Here is a 22314-nt window from a genome sequence, read left to right as displayed (position 1 = left end):
CACTCCCGTGTAGCGAGACAAACTAGGGGAGCATGCCAAAAGTAAACTAAACTATACGTGCTTTTAAAATTAAAAAAAAAAAATTCATATAAAATAAAAGTCATTTTTATTATCAGTTCGAGAAGATCATAGAAGAGCTTCGTACAATGGAAGCCACTTATGATGGATAACAAAAATAAACTAACTATTCAGTATACTAACAAAATACAAACATAAATATAAGCAAGCTAAAGCACAAATGGCACTTGTTAGTTTAAGTTTCGCTTTTATCAAAGTAGCAACTGAATAAAAAGTATATCATGATAGATCATCTAATGCTTCTTTAAAAGCGTTAAATAAGTAAAACTTTCGGTAAGATAAATACTATGCATTAGGTGCATATACATACATTTGAAGAAGGGCCTCTAACAATAGGTACTGGCAATGAAGGAGGCCTGATTTAAATTATAACCAAAATAAAAGCCATTGGATTGATAAACTGCATTTTTGTGCTGGTACAACTCTTCTCTGATGGCATGAAGTTTATAAAAATTAGTTCTCATTTTACTTTTGGGTCCAGTCTTTTTCCTTGTTTCTGTTTATTTGATGTTATATATATATATATACAATATTTATTAATCCTGGCTAGCAGCAATTTGAGCTACCTCCTGTTGATAGTCTCGGGTGAGAAGCCAGTTTCTGAAGCTTATCTTACTTTTGTCCTTGAAGAGTTATGAGTGCTCCCTTGGAAGATTCAATGGTGAAGGGTCGTGCTACAAATAAGTTTACATTAAAAAAAAGTACATATAGAACGCAGAGTAGCGCTATAATAGGAAAATAAAAAAAATAAATAGGTGTTATGTTTGAAAGGATTCGGAGGCTTGGCTACTTATGTTTTATATATAATTATAACTATAAAAATTACCTCATTTTATTACTATTACTTTTACCTGACACACGCACAACTCCTTACAAAGTTTTTAACTTCACCATTTTACGAGTAGTGTCAAGGATGCGCATACCTATTTTTTAGTTTTGATAGCCGTGATACTGAGGGAAATACGGACTGTGTTCAAAGACTTTTGCAAGACTTTTTGAAAATTATCTGTTTATTAATATTTGCAAGTTTTTAGTATTTCACAAAAAAACTTTTAGGATTGACTTGCTCTTAAACTTATTAAAGCGATTCTAAACGTCTCAACTATATTGTTTAAGGGAAGACAAATTTTATTTTAATAGCTTTGGCAAGCGTAGCTTCACTAACAAAAAAAGTACGCTTGTGTGTGACCTGAATTGCGGAGACCAAATATTATGAAGAATTTGTACAATTTTTAAATTTCCTAAGGTGTAACACAATAAAGAAAATTAATACTGAGAAAATCACACGACTAGGCATGGGGAGCCAGCATCTCTTTTCTTACTAAATTTTTAAAAAAGTTTGACTAAAGATTTCTACTTTTATTTACCTTCTATATTTTGTATTTATTTTTTTTTTACTAAAATCATATAATTTATTTATTAACTTTTGTCCTAATGCATATTTTTGAAAATATATTTTTAATTAATAAATGGCGCACAGGTATTGAAGTCCTTATTCTACACCCTTTGAGGATCTAACTTGGGAAAACCAGAGTATAAAAATTTTAAGTATCTACCGGTACGCTCACTCATAATTACAAACACTGAAAGGGATTTAAATCATAATTTACTGACTTTTTAGTAAATTTAGTATTTGTAGTCAATATTACAAGTTTTTTTATTATTGCGGACTTTTACAAACCCCCGAGCTCAGGAATTTCAAAAATGTGCAGCATGCGATCTTTCAAGGCGCAGCTATAAAGAAAAAATTAAATAAGCTGCAAAGAGTTTTACCAAAAAACGAAATATATTAACCGAGAAGATTGTTTCTTCTTCGCCTTGTCGCTCACAACCGCAATAACATTTTTTTTAATAAAATAAATTCCTTTTAAAAAAATTAAGAAACTAACTGATCAAATATTTACTAAAAAATAAAAGTTTTGTTAATAAATATATACTTTGCCAAGTTATTATAATTTATAATAAACTTTATAAAATTAAGTTAAAAAGTAAAAAAACTAATATTAGTCATAAAAAAAATTCACGCAAGTCTTGAAAAATATAAACATGAAAGTAAATAAAAACTTTACAAACCTTCCACATTGCAATAAGCAATTTTATTTTTCTTACGACGAGGAAATTCATAAACTGATCATAAATTTTTAAAAAAAAGTTATGTGGAAAGAAAGGGCGTCTACCAGCTCCACTTTTAGACCAGTCGATCTCCTCAACCTGCAGGTTGTAAAGAAAAAATAAAAAAACTTTAAGCGCTTTAAAAAAATAAAAAAATCTTTTACGTACACTTTCAAAATCTGTAATCCACACGGCACTATCTTGCTGGGTGGTCACCTAAATAAATCAAATTTATAATAATTCTTTTGTAAACTACGAAAAAAATGTTTCTTATAGCGAGTAATAATAAGCCTTACCGCCACGCGTTTATATTCCGAAGAGATTGCCAGATCAGAATAATCCTTAAAGTGTAGTGACTGTGGTAACTCGGATGCCCTAATCACCTCCCAACTGAGTTTTATAAATTTAAAAGCCATAGAAATTTTATTAAACTCGTTGAGCGTGAAAGTAGAGAATATAAAATAATTTTGACCGACACCCTGAGGACGGAGTAGCAGATCTATAAACAGCTGTTAGCACCACGCCTCGACTTGTGTCTCCTTTCTTACCTCCCCGACACCCGTTCCCTGAGGATTATTTATGATCTAAACTGTTTTTTACTTTTTATTAAAACACCTTCACAGAGTAGATAAGCTGCTTTAGAGCCATCTTCTCTAAAAATGTGAATTCCTTCTAAACCTTTTTAAATTTACTTTAAAAATTAGCGATCCCTGAAATATGCACAAAATTTTCTACCAAACCTTTATTATCTGTTTTGAAGGAATAGTTAACGAAGCAAGATTCTATAGGGGTGTAGTTCCTGAGATCTGAGCTTAATGAAACTTCTACAATCTTTGCATTATAGCTTTCGCGAGTTCTTGAGTTACTAATAGCCTCTTGCAATAGGAAGAGATGTCCCGTTAGATTGTCGTAAAAGATGCCTATAGAGTTGCTTTATTAATAATGTGGCTTCTATCTCTTTTATGCTTAAGATATCGCAACCCTCAAATTCAGATTCTGTTTGCTCTTCCGAATAAATAAAGTTATTTTCTGTTTAGTATAAAAAGGTGTAAGAGTTTTGCAAAACTTGAAAATTAAATAAAGTTAATAGTTATTACCAGGAATTCTATGTGTGTGGTTTTCGATTTTAGCTAGAAAGGTATCAGAATCAAAGACGACATAAAAAGAAGAGTTCACATATACGACCCCACTTGCTTCAAGAGAAGATTCTTTTTTATGATAGTGGTAAAAACTTCGGCAAACATTGTCTAAATAAAATATTTAACCTTGCTCGGGCAATAGCTCAGACAACTTTGCTTCTTCTATAAGTTTAAGTGTATGCCTAAGGCTTTTACTTCGGCCTTTTATATTACCATTCTTTAATTGCACCGTGAGGGGAGTGGAGAGAATAAAAAAAATAACCTTTAGCCTGGGCAAATAACTGAAGGAGAGCGAAAAATAAGGAAAGAGCATAAGTTTTAAGCATTAGAAGAGTCACTTATAAACCCTTTATAGAAGGTAAACTAAAGTTAGAAAAATTACATCGAAGACAGTAAATTTGCTCTGATTAATATATTAAAAATCCTAGTAGTATAGTAGCTACCGCCCTGTCGAACTGCCTACATTCTACAACAAATTCTAACGGACGTGACAGTTGACAAAACAAAAAACACCGCAGAGCGTAAAGAGACTAAGAGGACAAAGCCCTCACCCACCGCTGCAACAAAGCAGAAAGATCAGGCTAAGAGCCTTTTATATTCAGTTACAATCTTCTTTTATAAAAGTATAACATTTTAACAACCAATAACATAGAACAGAGAAAGATGAAAAAAGAGACCAATAAAATTATATGATGAATGTATATAACTAAATCTATCAGAAAGTAAGAACGCTAATCATGAATCTCAGTAATATATTAGTTGATCTCGCGCTACTAAATTAAAGTATATATGGTTATGCTTATTTATTTACGTTTTTGTTATTTTGATTGTCCGTACGTAAATCGTTCATTTATAATATAGTACCTCTTAAGTGACAAGTAGAAAAATATATATCTTTATTGGGTTACACCTAAGAGCTCTTTACCTCGGACATATACGTGATGTTTGCATTTTTACATTCTGACGCACATCCTTCTGAGTTCCTAATTTTACGGATATTCACTACGATTATTTTAATTCATTACTCTGAATGGTCTTCATTAGGGTCTCAGGCTCTAGACTTAATAGCTAATGGTTGGAAAATCTGATGATTAAAACCAATTAAGAAAGGATAAAAGATTAAGAGCAGCAGAGAGAAGGTTTGCGGTTATTGAAAGATTATTAGAAAGGGCCAGCCTATATCTAGAAAATGAAGCTTAAATACTTTATGTGCTAAACACAAATTTATCTAATATGGATAATGCTTCTTGACCCATTATACTTGGCGCAAGCTAATTTAATAAACTTAATCTTCTTCTCTATCTGGGTCACTTTAAAGACACTACGGTTAAATTGGAAAACCAACGCGTTCAAATACGAGTATTATTGCACTTTTAAACACGACAGAAGTAATATAAATACAAACAAAGTGATCTTTCAATTAAATAAACTTAACAAAACGGTGAATATAAAATATTGTGATAAATACCACCAAAGTTTTGCGTTAAGGTTTAATACTTTAACACGCTCATGTTTGTTTTGCATATGTACCAGGGGTGTAGCTACTTCAGTACGGGTGTCAGCTAAGTATTAAATTATCGCCTTTGCTATAAATTGATTATAAACACTTTTAAAGGAGTTCTAAAAGTCTATAACTCGCAAAACCGAAGGGGACCTTAAAGTTTAATTATAATAAAGCAAAGGATGAGAGGAGCGAAGGGTTTTTCATAGATTACAAGCAAAGCAATTGCGATGTACGTATTAAAGATCATAATGCAGTTAAACTAAAAGTCAAGTTACTTTTTACCATAAAAAAAAGTATACCGCGGAATAATTGCTTAACATAAACAATTCATAAAAAACAAAAAAGGTTTGTGGTGTGAACTTTAAACCGTGTTAAACATATTTATTTAAGTACAAACGTGCCCCATATTATCTTATATAGCTTAATAGTGTCACGACTTTCAATATAGCACTCTATCTACACTTAAGTTAAAAAATGATATAAAGATAAAGTATATAATAGTTTTTATTTCGAAAGTGTAGGTTATAAGACTATTAATTTAATTAACAATAACTAGTAGTTAATGTATAAGAAAGACAGCTAAGCTTTATATTTTATTAATTATTCTTTTTTCAATGTATGCTTAATATTATAATTAAAAAATCTTTTTTGCCTATGCGCAGTTTTTTAGTATTTCTCATAATATAAATGCCCCTTTAATGTCACTCCCAAACCCACCCCTCTTCACCCAAAAAAAATATTAAGCAGGGCCACTCAAAGCAATATTATAAACAAGTAGTAGTAATACCAAATTTCCACCGAATATGAAATAAAAAAAAAACTAAAAGTTGCAATAAATTTATTAACTAAAGTTTCCCAATACTCTCAAAGTGAAATGCAATATTGTCACGAGAACAAAATCCAGCTAGCAAGCTTTTTATCGAAATGCCAGTAAGTTGGACAGGTTAGTAAATTAAAAAAAGAGAGCGAAATGCAATGCCCCCGGCGGCCCGCAGTTTTCTGCTTTAATTATTGGAGGCGCTATCGCCTGCGGGCCCCTCCTTCACATTAACCTCAAAGTCATATTCCTATTGGATAGACGAATATATAAAATATTCAATGGGCCATGACTCAAAAATCGGACCTGGTCAGCGCCCATATAAGAATCGCACACAACAAAAAGTTTGTAGTTGTGCGTGCCCTTTTCGGGCGCAGAAAATTCAAGCTTCAGTTTCCCGTGACGGTGTAACGGTATCCGTTTAATAGACAGCAGTAAATTCGTCTCTTTTTGGCCAATGACACACCACCAACTTTCATCCTTTCTCTGTAGTAAAACAAACCAATCAGGAACATGGTGGACACCACTACAAGCAGTCCAAGGACCATTGGATAAAATGGTGCAATGACGGGCTCTAAAGGAGCGTCTAGATCGGCGATGTCCTCTTCGTCGTCTCTGTCGAGTTGCACGTGGATAACGACAGACCCGCCGCTGTAAATGTTATCAGCGTCGACAATTTGATAAGTTACGTCGATAGAGGGGTAGCGATTGCAGAAAGCTACCAATATAATAGTAAAGAAAAAGGCAGCGTTTTGTTGAATAGCTAACGGCACCTGCCACATCGTGGAGCTGCTGATCACTCAGCTGTAGTGTCTTGTTTCTCAAGTCGTCGTCCATTTCCATGATGTCGTATATGGCTGATCACAAAAAAGCCCAACGAACATATAATCATTAAGAAAATGCAAAAAAATGCACAAATACCATCAACTCCGGCCGCCTTGCACCGCTCAAGTATAGGCTCCGAAAAGTGAGGCAACTGCTTCATATAAGAATCACTATCCCATAACCCTTTAAAGCATGCAATCACTATAATAGTAGAACGAAAAATAAAAGGCACACCTTGAACCACCATCTGCGCGGTGTCCATGGCAGCTAACGCGGGTTTTAACCAACCATTGCTGCTGAGAACATCCACACACGCCTAGAATAAAACCAATCATTACTTAGAATAAAACAAACGAAAGACAATGGCGAGCAATAGCACCTGGATAAGGCGAATGGCGTCTTTGAGTACGAGATCGAGGTCCGTCTGTAACTCTGCGGTCAGCTGAATGCGTGAAAAGTGGGCCTGAAGTAGAAGATGAGTTTTCACGTGGGGATCAGTAAACTTGGGATTCTGAAGCTGAACGGGACAGCGGGTTGCCAGCTGTCGCAAAAGACGCTGCAAAGCAAATAAGTATAAAAACTAATGAAACTAGTAAAAAAAATAAAGAACCGACCTCCTCGCGATGGCGGATGGGCACGCTTTTATACTCGGCGGCGTGCGCAATAATTTCTATGAGGCCCTTCACTTTAGTCTTTTCCGTAAGCGACATGCTAAAGACTTCGATGGTGGTGTACTCGATGTAATAGTACGAAGCAATCATGCCTGCAGCCAGTGATTAAAAAGAGGACAATACACGTGGTGGGCAGCAGATAGAAAAACCCAAATTAAGCGGTGAAATATCCATTTCGTCCTCAATAACAACGCAGCGAGACTCTTCCAAGTCCTGCAGAGTAGCCTCGACTAAGTCCGACAGGTAATCCGATATGTGCCGATTGGTGACGCCTGTCAACAGCGTCAAAAAAGCACGTGCTAAATAGCGTACAAAAACCCACCAGTCATGTTGTAGTAATTGGCGTTCTTGGGAAGCCTGCGGTAAAAGTAAGTCCAGGTAAGATAGTCGACGGCATCCTGCTTGTTCTCAATCGTCTGTGTGACCACCTCGGCAACCACGTGGTTGTGTAAAAAGTGATTCAAGTGTGACTCGACGGGAAGCATTTCTTGAAGAAACTTCTTATAAAGCTCTTTTTTACTGGTTAAAATAAAATGGATGAGTGAAGTAATCCCTACGCACGTGCAACACCACCTGGTCTGGCAGAGAACTATTGCTTTGCTAGACTTGTCAACGGCAGGCCGGTTAGCCCTGCCAAACATTTGTAGCATGTCCAGAATGGAATAGTCGATGTACCTTGCAGTAGCACGTGACACGCAAGAAAACACGTGACATTGAGGGAAGACAAGGGAACCTGTGGTCTCTCCCATCGTAGTATTGGGTGTCCATGACCACCACGAGGTGGCAAAAGACGTCCACTTCCCAGCAAACTTCCCGTGTGCACACGAGAATCTGAACGGCATTAGTGGAAAACAAAAATTTGATGGCCTTCTTTTCGGTTTCCGATAACCCTACAAAGAAAAGGCGCGATGAGAGCGGAAAGAGTGTCGCACGAATGAGAATGCCTTCGTGGTAGTAGCCAATGCCACTTTGGATGGTTTCCTGCAGAGCCTTGTCCCTTAGCAGTGGTAAGTAGGTGTCAAGGTCTGAACTTTCGCAGTGCAGGAATTGTCGAGGGCGGCTGTCCGACACGCTGAGACTCATAAGTTCAATAGCCGTCAAGCTAGCCTTGAAGTCGCATGGCACTTCATAAGGAAAAAAGAGACAGAAAAAACATGTGGACCTGCTTCCGGGAAACCGTGAATACGATAACCGGCTTTTTAGGAGAGTGTTTCATTATATTTGAGTAAACCGGCCTTAACATGGCAGACAAGCGCTGGCCGCTGTGGACAATATTGAATCCTATTCGGGAAAAGTAGACACCAAACACAAGGAAAGGTTTGAGATATAAATAGAAACCTTGAAAGTGGATCTCCAATGGAACAGGCCGAACATTGGGATGAAAGTTGAAGATACAGTGGGAGGGAACACCCAACCAAGATGCCTGCCACGTGAAAACACGTGATGGGGTCCAAAAAAGATCAGGAAAACCAATTACCATTTCCTTGGCATAAGCCAATGACGACGAAAGAGCCACAATGCGTATTTTGTTTCCCGTTTGACTCTCGATGTACCGCATGCGGGAGATGATAACCTCGAGGGTAGGACCGGACGGCCCGCCAAGCAAATGGAGCTCATCGCAAATAAACAGCGCCGTATTTATAACGTTCTTTCGTTGTTTCCAGCGTCGTGATAGGATGTCCCAATGCTCGGGCGTCCCCACAATAATTTTTGCGTTACTGAGTAACTTCAAGTCTACAGTGGTGTCCCCTTTAAAACCAAAAAAATAACAAAAATTTAGTGAATGCTTTTCACTCAAGAAGTAAAAGAAGCGACCAACCCGTGAGAAGAATAACAGGCACGTCGAGAGTTGCAAAACGCTCGGACCAATCATGAAATCTAATGATAAAATAAATAAGCTTCCGAGTAGCACATGCTAATAGTCAAAAAATAGTGAAAACCTTTGCCTGACCAAAGCAGCAACCGGAGCGATATACACGCAGCGGCCTTCCGACTGGCTGGAGAGAAAATTAAGAATGACAAACTCTGCACAAAAAGTCTTTCCGCTGCCAGTAGGGGCGGCAACCAGTACGTTGTCGGACGACGAATAAAGCGCACTGAAAACCTTTCAAGAAAAAAAAATTAGATAATAAAGCAACAATTATAGTAAATATAAAAGTCGGCGGACACCTGTGTCTGAATTGGGTTTAAATAGTCGAAGCCTTCGTAGAGGTGCTCGTAGGCTTTATTCTGTAGAGCCGAGAAGGGTAGCGGCTGCAGGTCCAAGAGGTTAGTGGGCGGGACGGCCTTGTCCGGCAGAATGAGATGGCGAAAGCTGATTGGCTTAAGCATCTCAGGGGTCATCCTAATAAAAAGTGACATTCAGATGGCAATGTCACACTTGGACGCCCATGCAGGAAATTCACCATCGGTCCGACACGATGCGAATGAAATACTGCGGAGGCATTGGATCGTAAACGGGGATAAAGAAGCTCAGCGAGTGGTCGTCTTCGGCATACTTGTCCTTAAGCACAAAAAATTCGGAATGCAATATTATTTCCGAGTCCACATCCTCAACAAAAATCCAAAAAGACAGAGAGCGGCCATGCACTTCGGCGTCCCACTTGAAGTCGGGCGTTAAGGTCAGCTCGACACGCAAAGTATTACTCGTGATTGGTTGGATATGAGCCTCGAGTTCAAGCTTTGGGATGGAATGCACACACTGATGGAGCCGCTGTCCTATTTTGGGGACCCGCACGTGATTACCTACAGGTGAATAGTGAGGAGACCGATAAACAGTGGACTAATCAGGCAGATAAAAAAGGACCGAGAATGGTTGGGGACATGTCATAAAACCGCTCAAAGGGAAAGTCTTCGACTCGTTCGATGTGCTTAATTACGTCGGCGGGAATCTTCTTAAATTGTCTATACAAGAAAAAGGAGTAGGCCCGCGTAGCAGCAAATGCGCTAATAAGAAGAAACCTGAGCGGCGTCATGGACTGCCACATCCGGCAGTCAATCATTTTGCAGATATTCAGCGCCTTCACTGCAAGTTGTGACCAACCGCGGCGGAGAACGATTTCAAAGATTGCTCGAAAGAGACGTGAGGCAGACTGCGTGATGTAAACCTAAACCCACGTGTAGGGGCCGCTCAACAAATTAAAGTTGGAAAAATTAGTGAGGGTGGAGCAGAGCAGACCATGTCAGCGCGGAGGGCAAAGCCGTCCAGACCCAGCTGAGAAATATAGGCTTGCAGAAGCACGTTTACTTTGGCGCTTGGCTCCTGCAAGCAAATGAACGAGAGGAACACACTGCGAGCGGGCCAATGGGGGACCTCAATACTCTCCTTGATTGGAATAGGGACGCGCTCAAGCAGCGTGGTCAGCTCGATTTTCTCCTCCTCTCTCACTGCAATGTGCTGAAACTCGCCGGACAGAGAAAACACGCGGAACAAATCAATATCGCACAATGTCGGCTTCAGTAATTGGTTGTAGGTGGCCTGGCCAATGATCGGCAAGAATACCAAACAACATTATCCAAAAAAATAGTGAAGTGGAGAGCACCATGGTTTCGTGAGAAATGTAATAGTGGCTGGCAATCCGGCCCAAGTCGGTGCCCTGAAAACTACGAATCCAAATATTTTTAACTCCCAACCAAATAATCACATAAAAAAGGCGCACCCGCCAGTCTTCCGATCATATTTGATCAAGTTATTCTTATCAAGCAACGTGGCGGCCGTGTGAACCAAATCCGCCCTACGTTGGTCGAGGGTCGGGTCATCTTCAAGTTCACCGGGTTCAATGTCGTATATGGCCGGTGCCCGCAACATGCGGATGTACAGATATGTGCTCCTGTAAGCCCATTAGTTAGGCACAACGGAAAAAAGGGCGGCCTGGGAGTTAAAATACATACGCTAGCCACTTCTGCGCGTCCCTGCTGTTCAGCACGGCGCCAAGAACTATTTCGGCATTAAGACAGTCCGCCAGCCGAGATAGAAGTTGGCTTTCGACTGGTAATTGGGTGTTTTGAAGCGAGAGATAGTAGCAAAGCTCCTGATGACTGGTTATTAGATAGCCCTCCCCAAGGGTGTCATACTGCGGCCGGCCTGCACGCCCAAGCATTTGCAGAACATCCAAATGGCTAAGCTCGACCCACGCCCCTTTAACGGGGTTGTAGACCTGACAATAGGCGAACAGATAAGTATAAAGTGACCAATAGGATGGAAAAAGAACCTGAGTCCCCTTAATAATAACAGTGTGAGCGGGCAGATTAACCCCCCACGCGAGAGTGGCGGTGGAAACGAGCACTTGGATGTGCCCGTCAGCAAAAAGATCCTCCACTGACGTCCTGTCCACTCGCGTCATACCTGGAGGCAGTAGACGGGGTGAGCGCAGCGAATAACAAAAGATTATCGGAGGACGGATACCCGCATGGTGAATGCCGAACCCGAACGGCAGAAGGTCCTTGAGCTCAGCATTAGTGGTTTCCTCTGCAAGTTGGCAAGGTTTGGGTAATGCGAGTCTTCGAACGTAAAAAAAAGGCACCTGTAGCTAATCGCAACACAGCATGACTGGCGCTGCCTTCTTTCATAAAAAATCCGAGCGTGTCGTTATCTAATGCCATGTCTCGTAGCTTTCTGGCCGTCTTCCCGGTCTCCTTGCGGGAGTGCACAAACACAAGCAGCTGCTCTTTTCCTGCATACTGAAGCACTTTTTCATAAACAATATCGTCCATAATTTTCATTCTCTTAATAGCCTGAAAAAAAGAAAAAAGTGAAAAAATAAACAGCAGCCATTATAAATGTGCCTTCTTCTCAGTAATGCCAATGAAATGCTGCTGCAGAGGGACGGGCCGGTAAGAATTGTCAAAAAAATAAAGACCCTTTTTATGGTCAACTTTGAGGAAGTCAGCAACGTCCTCGTAATTGGGCAGCGTGGCGCTTAATCCAACCAATCTGAAGCATCCGTCAGTAAAGCGGGGCTTGCGGGTAACTTAAAACCACGTGGAACCTTGTAGGGATCTGCGAAGTTTCCGTGATCCTCAGCGTGCGGGAGACGATACTCTCCAAAACTGGCCCTCGTTCGTCGTGGAGGAGATGAATCTCGTCAATAATAATCAGTCGCACCTCGAGATTCAAAAATTTCATAAAAAACGTGGATCACGAAAAAAAATGTTTTTTTTTTCATACAAGAGCCGTGAAGCGCCGTTCGTTGCCCTTCCGAGTCACAATGTCCCACTTTTCCGGTGTGCAGACGATGACCTACACGTGCGAGTGAGTAAAAAAAATAAATTCGGTAATTCCTAAATACCTGCGTCGAATCTATTTGCTCTTTAGTCAACTGCTGATCGCCAGTGAGTTCAGCAACGGTGATCCCGTAATCTTTCAAACGAGCGGAAAACGACCCTAAAAGTGATTTTTAACGCAAAATCTATAAAAAGTGATGATAATTAAGACCAGTTTGCTCCGCAACAAGCGACTTCATCGGCGAAATATACACGATTTTAAACGCCTCTACATCAAATTTTTGATTCGCAAGCTGATGCTTCCCCAACTAACCATGGAAAGTCTATAATAAAAAACGAAAAACAAAAAAAAATCAACTTCTCTGAGAATGCACAGCATTGCAACGTTAGTCTTGCCAGCGCCCGTCGGTGCGCACACCAGTAAATTTTCGTCACTAAACAGGCAAGGCTCGTACAAGCGGCTTTGAATTAGATTCTATTAAAAAAATTAACCATTAAAAAAAAAATTAAGAAGGCTGGAACCTACCAGTCGCCTGTATTTCGAAAATGCCGGCTGCGCAAAATCAGGCATGGACTCTACGAGGACGGCTGACTCGCTTTCCTCTAACGGAGGCTTCGCGGCCGGAATGTGGATCTCCTGGTAACCCTGCAAAAAATAAAAATCAGCACAAAACAATTTAGGTGTCCAGCAAAATTTTCATAAAGCGTTAACCTTCTTGTCTTCCTTACGTGTGCCTTCCGGCAAATCGCAACGCTTCGATGCAAGAAAGTGTCCGCCATTTGGAAATACCAAGTTATCCAATTCAAGCAATGTTTTTCCATGTGCGCCGTCAATGTCTACGTCCATGACGTCAAGCTCTTCGTCCATTCTAGCTTTCCTGGAAGCTTCTTTTCTGGCCGCAGCAGCCTTTTGAGCTGCTCCATCGTCGCCGCCCTTCACAAGATTACGAATTAAAAAAAACTCCAATAAAAAAAAATTCCAACTTTAAAAATGCTTAAAGCCTCAGAAAGTTCGGGAATGCTTCTCATTTTAGCCTCAATTTCTTCCTTTTCAGCTGCTGTTCCGGCTTTGGCAAGTTTAGTGCAGTAAAGAATCAAGTAACGATTACGCCGGAGTGTGCGTATAAAATCAAAGTTGTCGTAGCCTGCAAGCACAATCAAAACATGCACAAAATATTTCATAAACCAAAAAAAAGTGCCTAAAGAAAGGACTAGTTTATTTTCGATCTCACGATCATTTCCTGAAGAATCCAAAATCTCAAGAACTTCTAAAGACTTCTTCTGAGAAGCAAGAGCATCATAAAACTTGGACAGCTGCCTTTGCAGCCAATAAGCATCTAGCAGTCTGAAGGTAAAAGCAAATAATATTTCGATTAAAAAGTAAAATTACTAAAAAGGATACCTCGGATCTAGGCTGTCTTTGCTGCCAGCAGCGACATCTTCGGCGGCAACGCCTCCACCCGCAAGCGCGTCTGTGGCCATGGTATCTTCACCCTCCTCTTCGTCGCTGCTTTTTTCAGACTTGACCTCTTCTTCATCCTCAAAAACAATAGAAACGCCGATGTTCTCATCAATGGCAGTATCTTAAAATAAATTTAAACGTAGTCTAAAAATAAAAATCAAAAAAAAACATAAAAAATAACCTTCTTCCTCCTTGTCTGCGGTATAGTCAGTAATTTTCTTTCCTAAAGTCGTTAACTGATAGAATTTATCATCATCTAAAACATTTAAAAGAGCCTCTATCTCTTTTTTTTTGTCTTTATCCTTTTATGTGCGTAAGCAAATTATAATTATTCTCGAGAAAAAATTAATATCTACAAAAAGAATACCCTAAGCGACTCATCCTTTAGATAGGCAAGAACTTCATCAGCGGCATTATATAGAACATCTCGGGGAACATCACCCAAAAATCCTTGAATAAAGCTCAATAATAGCTCATAAGTTTGCTTGGTTTCACGCGTAGAAGGTCGATAGAATAATCCCACATAGTTTTTGGCTGAGGAACTTGAAAGCACCATGCCTTTTTTCCCTTCAGGCTCCTTTCTTTTACTGAATAGATCATACGAAGTAATAAGTAATGAGTTGGGTAAAAGAACCTAATAATATATATATATACTTTAAACGTTTCTTTAATTCTTTAGGAGGTTCAGCACGTTGAAAACGAGAACCCATTTTTTCTCCCTTCAGTTTGTCTCTTAAAGATAATACTTCACCAGTTGCTTCATCCCTGCTGATTTTTGTGATCATAGAACGATCAGCCTGTAGGACAAGGCTGGCAGTCTAATAAAGAAATCAGTTAAAATAAATTATAAGACATGCAAAAAATTTAAAGCTTGTAGGGAGCTTTTACTATTGTAATAAAAATTAAAAAAATAGCTTACAGCTTTATACTCATATTGAGATTGCCGAGCGCGTTTCTCAGCCATAATACTTTACTTTGTTATCGCTGCACAGCCAAAATACGTAGCTTTACAAAAAAATAATTTAAGTAATGAAGTGAAGATCCAAACTGCCTAGCCTTGTAACAATAAAATGTTTCATGCACACGAGGCGGGGGGTTGTAATTTTGCTTACCAAGTAGCTGGAGGCCACGCACATGGTGGACTCAGTTTTATGTTGCGCCATCTACTACACCGGTCATCTTTACTACTTTTTTATATTATTACTTTTATTATTCTTTTTACTTAACCTTTAGGCTAATTATAAAATATTTAAAATGGAATTTTTAAAGTAAACAGCAGAATCTTACTCCTTTTTTATAAATGAACTATCTTAAAAAAAATTATTGTACTAATTAGTCTCTATCCTTAATGTTAACTATTTTATAGAGGATTTTGGTTAAACCAATATTTATTATTCTGCTTTTGCATTCTAATATTTTCAGGGAGAATTACGTCAAGAGCCCCTTTATTGTAATTAAAAATTTATTTAGTAATTATCTACAGCTTAGCCAAAAGTATCTTTCAAATTTATTACAAATAACGTTTAGTTAAAATTATTCTTTAGTATTTTTGTAAATATACCGTATAAGTTTTCTAAAAAATATATATATTAAAATAAAAAGTAAAACTTTAAATATTTGGGTGCCAAGTTTTGTAAATAATAAATTATTGTTGTTTTGATAAAACGTTAACTTCAGGCTATTTTAATGCAATAAATACAAAGTAATATGTCAAAGACGATAAAAAGGGTTTTTGAAACACAAAGAAAAATAATTTACTAAGTTAAAAGGCTTAATATATCTCTTTGGAATTTTTTATTTTCCTAATCTTTCTTAAGTTTCCTCCAAGAACTTTTTATAAGTTTCATAGTTAACTTGCTAAGTAGAATATTTGTTGAACAGTAAAAACTTGAAATTTAAGTTAAAAAAATTTACTTATTACAAAGTTAAGTACTTAAAAAAAAATTTTTTTACGGCCTTCATACCGGCGGACTGCCTTTAGCTGACAGAATGGCTTTGAAACCTTAGTTCGTTAAGCTATTATTGATATATGAGTTATCAGGTTAGCCTTCGCCTTGACTGACCTCTCAGATATAACAAAGCTAACTCTATAGCTAGCCTATGCCATATTCCCGCTTAACCCCCAGCTTTGTAGAAGACCAATCTTAAGTCTACTAGACTCCACCCTAAAGTATAAGCCTTTAAGACTAGAACAACAACGTAGCTAGACGGAGATCTCGGCGTACATAAAGTTAAAACTTAGAAACCCCAAACGGATTGTATATTTTATTATTTGAAAATAAATTTCTTTGTGCTCAGTCTGGTTAAAAAAGTTTACGAAATGTTTCTACAATAAAGTTCAACCTTAATGAAGTTTAAACATCTAGCCAATATACTAAACCCAAAGAGTACCATGTTGATGGCGAGTGTATAATGTTTAGGCTCGTGTTAACTCACAGAGAAGTTTTGAGTTTAGAGTCATTTGTAAGTTTAATTAACATTGCTTTTTAAAAGATATCCAGAGGCTCTGTGTAATGATCTTGAGGTGGAGCAACAGGTATAAAAGCCAAAAATAAATTGTACATAAGAGATACGAAAAAAATCTTTAATTATTTAAAAATGTATTACTCATATGCCCATTTACGTATTATATATTGTTCATTAATACTGTTATCTTTTCTAGGTGCTGATATATCAATCCATTATTTTGAGAACTGTTTGTTTACGATGTTTAGAGCATCTTTTGCATAAGCAATCGCGCAAGTTTCGACACGCATCCTCTTGTTTTGTACCTGAAATCGTAAAGCCATCTTAGTACAAAACATATTTCTCGTAAAAATTTATTAGAGAAAAAAAAACAAACAAAATTTGAAGTGGACAAAAAGTTAATAGTATTTTGAACGTAAAAAATAAGGTTCCCAATGTTTGATATAACAAGCTTAGAAACAGAATTATTAATTTAAAGCACACTTCATTATAAAATTCCGTGTCTTTTGTCAGTATGTTTAAAACATTGCATAGAGCTCAATTTATGACTTGGCTGAACGAATTAATAGAAATTTTAAGTTATAAATAACCCTAACAAGTACCTGCTTATAAATAGGTTTCTAACAGATTTACTTGAGAGAAGTTTTAAATGGACATATTAACCAGCAGGAAGTTCTTTGGAGCAAAGCAAACTCTAAAACGACTTTTAGGTTGCTTATTAAAAAGCATATATTTTCTGTTATTGAATAATAACTGCTCGGATGTTGGCAAAGTAGTAAAAAAAAAAGACTGAAGCTCATGAAGAAGAAAGGTTCCCCTATAATCAAATAAGTAGATCTACTTAATAGAATATTATAAAGGTCCACTGGTACGATAGGTTGACTATTACTCTCCTCCTCTGGACAGTTATAAGCGCTCTATCTTACTCTCAAAACTGTATCATATATAAGCTCTTTTTTTGCGTATTATGGAAATTAGGCATCAAGATTCTCCGGCAATTTAAAGAATACTTGTATTATATTTTTTAACAATTAAAAAATTGTTTTATTTATAAAATATTTATTTATCTGGCATTAGCTGCTTCCTTTGTTGTTTTAATGTTTCATATGTTTTTTAATAATAATAATAAGTATAAACAAAACAACTAGTTAGATAATCTCTGTTTTTATTTTATTAAAACAAGTCATGAGACCTTTTGAGTCAAGGTGCGGGCTAGTGATCGTCATTAGCGCCTATGTTCCCTACATCAACGTGGACAATTAGTAGGAAAGGTAATACGATGTCCAAAAAGTTGTTTTTATGGGTCTTTTTATGAATCTTGCCCAATAACTCTTTTTTAATTGAGAAAAGGGTATTTGATGATATGGGAGAATATTAGTCTGGGATCAATGGGAAATCGAGAAAATCAAAAGCAGGAAAAGGTGTTGAGATTAATAACAACCCGAAAATGGGACGTTCCCAGTTGGGCGCAATTTAAGGGGTTCACATACTCGTTCCTCTCCCACTTAGAGCTTATGCAACAAATTATTGTACCCCATTTTGAACATGGAAGAACCTATTCCAGAGTTTAGGAAGAGCTCACAGGCTTTGGAGAAGCTCAAAGTGATTACCTTGACTTGCGTTACTTGTTTATTATTAACTTTATAACAAATAACCAATGATCTATATGGCCCCTTTGAGAAAACATGTACTCTCACAGAGCAATAAACTATTATTTTTTAGTAATAAAGCTCCGACAAGCGTGTACGCTTACAGAATATGGTCGTCGTTTATGTACCTTCGTTAAGTGAATGGTGACAGGGCCACAGTTAATCATTCGCAAATTATTAGAGGCGCACAGTTTAATCTCGCTTTTCTTTCGAACTTAATCTCTGAAAATTTTTGATTTTAGTACATGAATCACATCTAAGAAGTATTCCATATCATTTTAGTATTATAATATCTCATTATTATTTTTAAAAATTTGGTAGGGCCCAAGTATCTTAAGATTTTATCCATTCTAGCTTTGTTTTAGCTACATTTGTTAACGCAGCGCATTTGTAGTGTAAGCCGTTTCGCTCAGCAATAGTTTCAAATCGATAGCTTCGGAAACTGTTCCGTCAGTTCGTTGCAATCATCCATCAACAAAGAATTACCCATACTTTTATCTTTACACTTACTACACTTACGAGATTACCAATTAAGGTATATTCATCGAAGATTGTTCGCCGGAAGAGCTGAATTTCAATTGTTAGACTTTAACTCTTCGATAATTTTGATGCGTAGGAAAAAAATTTATTATGCTATAAAAGTATGACAACTAACTTTTGATTAAACTATAGTGTCTTTCGCCAGAGTATAAGTATTACGTGATTATCTTAATTTAATAAAATGAAACCGAAGACCTCTTGTTTTAGGTCGCTTAAAGCTCTTTGTAAAGAGTTGGGTTTTTACAAGTACAATGTATCCCGGGGATGTGTAGTTTTCTCATACTGAAAACATTCCTCACCCTTTAATAAACAGGTGCCTTTATTGTGGTCACTTTTCCGCATCAATAACATGCCCCTAGAGTGTTAAAAATAATTCATACTTTTTTTTTCCTTATTAAATCCCAGGTCGGTATTCCTATCAAAGCTCTCAGTTTTCTTCTTATTACTAAAAATGACGCATTTTAATTGTTTAGTGTTGGTGCTTCTAGTTTCCGTTAAGTCATAGCTTAGTTGCAAGGTTTGCAAGTTTTTAGAGATTTAAAATTTTATATTCAGCAAAGGTGCTCTTCTGCATTAATATAAAACTTATAAAAACTTTCTAATATTTTTCACTCTCCACTGATAATAAATGCCGTAAGAAATCCGTCAAATTTGTTGAAACCGCTAATTAGTTCTTATATATGCGCTCAAATCTACTTCTTACGATAGTAAAACTCTCTTGGAATTTAATAATGCCCCTTCAATCCTTCATTATCATGCCTAGATATGCACCCTTTTCAAAGCAAGTTTAAAAGTTAGGAATTTTACATGAAGGTTGTTCTCACTTTCCTCTGAACGCCCTCCTCATTACAAAAAGAGGTTTTCAACAATTCTATTCTATTAAAGTAAACTATAAGCTAAATTTTTCAGTTGGCGTAAATTGTCAATCCATAAGTTTCTGGTTAAAACCATTTTTTTCCTATAGGTGAGCCCCAATAAGATTTATTGCTATTCTGAAAGCGTGGACGCCTTCACTTAGTACGTTTTATCTGTTTACAAAGATGCCGTTTTAAATCAAAGGGAGGGCTGCCTTGGAGTTGGGCGACTTCCGTTTGCTTCGACTACACGTTTCAATGCTCTTCTGGCCCACATGTGTATAAACGATAAAGCGTTCCTCTTAAAGCTTTGCTTTTTACTTCAGCTTTTTAACTTTTAATGCCCTCTGGTTTTTCATTTCTACCTCTATGCCCTGAGGTGGTAATTTAACTGGTGCTTTAAAGATTTCTCATCTTTTATCAAAAAAGTAACTGCCAAAAACAACACAAACCACATTAGAAAAGCAAAGTTAACATTTTTTTAGTAATTTTCCCAACTGTTTATTAGTTATATTTGTCCTTCTGTGCACTATCTGTTAAAAAAATTCTTTAACTAAATAATAATCAACATCCGATTATAGACAACTTATTACTAGTTTTTTCCGAAGGATGGTCATCCTATTAGAAATCTATGTCCTCCCCGCGTTTTACTCCAGGATAATAGAAATAAGCTATGATGCGTATCAATTTACACCCTATACTCTGAGGACTCCCAGCAACGAACAACTGTGCGGAGAGTGAGAAACCTCAAAATTTACTTTATTAAAGAAGATGATTTATATACAAATATGGTACATTTATAATTATTTCGTAGTATTTGTACTCATTCTAAAAAAGTTTAATTGCGAAACTACGCAAAATTAAAAACGTTATTCAAGCGTACGGTGGGGCGGAATACTCCGTCGCTATTGCTTAATGACTACGGTTTTCATGTTTGAAAGATAATGATTCGTTTATTCTGGTCACACTTGGTGCTGATTGATGCTCGTTAACTTTCTTAATATCTAAAATATAAGTTTCCTTATAACGCATACTTCACAATTATCCAATTTAGAATGAATAAAATAAAAGGCGAAACAGTGTAAAAAAGTTTTATTGAACAAAAAGCCATATTGCGCACGAGTTTTAAAGTATTAACCACCCTTTCATTTTTAATATAATAAATAAAGTTTTTTAAGCTGTTTATAATATCTAGTAAGACTAGTAAACTTTTTCTTAGTTTTCCTCTAGATTACAAAGCTATTTAGTAACTCCGACTAGGACACCCTCTAAACTTTAATCTTTGTTCTAGCCCGCTAGATTAAAACTATTACCTTTACAGTATCCGCTGTTCCTCTTAACCACGTAAAACTACGGTAAGGGCCGAAAAAAAGGAAAGAGGACGTTTAGCACATCTTTTATTAATATATATATATATACATTATTAAACATATTAATGAAAACTATCTGTTGAACAATAACTAGTTACCACCAATTATTCATTTTACATTCGTGCCCTAAGTTGATTAAACTGTAAAGGTGAAAATGATTAATACAATATTTATTGGGCTGCCTTTGCAGCTGTGGACTTAGAAAAATTAATGCAGAGAAGTACACGGATTTCGAAATTGTGAACGTTTGGAGATTCCTTGACTACTACGCACAATAGTTTACATAGCAAATGCGATCTAATACTGTAATTAAAATTCTTAACTTTCATTTTATAAGGTTGGGTTGTAATTTTTAAAAAAGGTTATTATGGCTACCATATAGCACTTGTAGGTTGCTTTAAGAATTTTTTTTTAAAATAACTGTTTTCCACAAACATTATCGATAAAGCGTTTTAAAGGGTGCTTTATTCTTTTTACCTAGTTTCTTAATTAAATTAAACGAAATAATATACTTTTACTTAGTAAGTGATTATGGAAGGCTAGTTGTAAAGTAAATAAGTATAATTTTTATCCTACGAGGTTTTATTAAGTTTCAGCTTTATTGTCCAGTTATTTTTATTTGTATTCTAACAAATTTACCTTGTTAAACTACCAATTTTTTAGCAAGTTCTTATCCTGTGCCTAATATTAGTTCTTATGCGATCACGTTAACCTTCAATTACTTGCAAAATGCAGTATATATGACAAATGAAAATAATACTAATCTATTTTTTATCTCTTTGCAGTGCTATGTATTATAATGGCTTTATAACAAGTGTTTACCATTTTATATTATTAATTTTAATATAAAAACTTTTAGTATCAGTTATTATTTTCATATTTACAAAGACCTGTGTTAAAATTTGATTTGAATTTACCTCGTTAGTAATGGGCCAAGTCTTTAACTAAAATTTGGTTTATTTCTTATAAGAGATTACGCTGGAAAGGTTTACACCAAAATCAACTTGGACGTGTAACTGTGGGTGGGTTTGAGCATACGGCTTAGATTTTAAATGTCAATGCTCTAACTTTCTGGTATTAAAACTAACGTATTAAAAAATTCAGGTTTGTGCTTAAATATCATATATATAAAAGCACAAACTTAAATTAAAACATTAAGGAGTATAAACTGTTGTGATGTCTAATTCCTTGCTCTTTTCATAAAATTATTTTTTACATGAGCTTGTCGTTTAACTCAAGTTTAGTTACACCTAAAATCATCTATTTTCTTTCTCTACACATTTGTAAATTACATATTAGTTACGAATTAACCCACCACCAATTTTATAGACTCCAACTCAATAACATGCTTACCTGAATCTGAATTGTTTATCAACATAAAATATTAGCACATGCTAGCTTCTTAATGTAAGATAAGTCTTAAATATTTAGCATTATTACACCGCTTACTTAATTTTTTTGGGACCAGTATTATATTCTTCAACTTTCTATTTAGTCTTTTATGTTGTTGAGATAATCTACTCACATTAGGAAGGTAAATTATATTTTTGGTGATCCATTTACGCCACGTCACTCTAGATGGGCACAATTTATGGTCCTGTCTA

The 22314-nt window shown here is 36.5% G+C and overlaps 2 protein-coding genes across 3 annotated transcripts; both read right to left on the bottom strand.

The window, feature by feature from the left end:
* Positions 1 to 1710: 1710 nt before the first annotated feature.
* LOC135145128 (uncharacterized) lies at positions 1711 to 3886 on the bottom strand. 2 transcript variants are annotated; one of them, XM_064077236.1, is made up of 14 exons: positions 3843 to 3886; positions 3592 to 3676; positions 3456 to 3530; positions 3288 to 3398; positions 3172 to 3219; positions 2931 to 3110; positions 2806 to 2868; positions 2663 to 2756; positions 2487 to 2580; positions 2359 to 2406; positions 2256 to 2289; positions 2152 to 2205; positions 1873 to 1942; positions 1711 to 1812 (listed from the first exon to the last, which is right to left on the bottom strand). In XM_064077236.1, exons 2-14 carry the CDS (start codon positions 3653 to 3655, stop codon positions 1752 to 1754), a joined length of 996 nt encoding a protein of 331 aa, XP_063933306.1. In that variant the 5' UTR covers positions 3656 to 3676; positions 3843 to 3886; the 3' UTR covers positions 1711 to 1751. The 2 variants fall into 2 exon arrangements, with proteins under 2 accessions (XP_063933306.1, XP_063933307.1); XM_064077237.1 differs by lacking the exon at positions 3843 to 3886 and adding an exon at positions 3773 to 3795.
* A 1803-nt stretch (positions 3887 to 5689) lies between these two features.
* Positions 5690 to 14843, bottom strand: LOC135145130 (U5 small nuclear ribonucleoprotein 200 kDa helicase-like). The gene is made up of 45 exons (XM_064077239.1): positions 14751 to 14843; positions 14486 to 14649; positions 14199 to 14418; positions 14013 to 14133; positions 13772 to 13952; positions 13569 to 13714; positions 13354 to 13514; positions 13082 to 13303; positions 12896 to 13015; positions 12728 to 12844; positions 12581 to 12677; positions 12435 to 12529; positions 12314 to 12385; positions 12135 to 12250; positions 11932 to 12079; positions 11670 to 11880; positions 11552 to 11614; positions 11358 to 11491; positions 11038 to 11303; positions 10806 to 10976; positions 10689 to 10749; positions 10460 to 10624; positions 10325 to 10408; positions 10108 to 10253; positions 9953 to 10050; positions 9552 to 9891; positions 9316 to 9490; positions 9087 to 9250; positions 8966 to 9024; positions 8624 to 8895; positions 8485 to 8569; positions 8309 to 8427; positions 8091 to 8253; positions 7880 to 8036; positions 7720 to 7821; positions 7469 to 7665; positions 7296 to 7418; positions 7090 to 7238; positions 6855 to 7031; positions 6710 to 6791; positions 6572 to 6658; positions 6424 to 6507; positions 6196 to 6368; positions 5957 to 6136; positions 5690 to 5900 (listed from the first exon to the last, which is right to left on the bottom strand). Exons 1-45 carry the CDS (start codon positions 14793 to 14795, stop codon positions 5838 to 5840), a joined length of 6375 nt encoding a protein of 2124 aa, XP_063933309.1. The 5' UTR covers positions 14796 to 14843; the 3' UTR covers positions 5690 to 5837.
* Between the last annotated feature and the right edge of the window lie 7471 nt (positions 14844 to 22314).

This window comes from Zophobas morio, unplaced genomic scaffold, assembly GCF_036711695.1.
Source record: "Zophobas morio isolate AGI-343-1 ecotype UQ-CSIRO unplaced genomic scaffold, CSIRO_AGI_Zmor_V1 ptg000130l, whole genome shotgun sequence".
NCBI classification, from domain to species: Eukaryota; Metazoa; Arthropoda; class Insecta; order Coleoptera; family Tenebrionidae; genus Zophobas; species Zophobas morio.
Note: the sequence above shows the minus strand (reverse complement) of the source record. Positions and strands in the feature narration are given on the sequence as shown.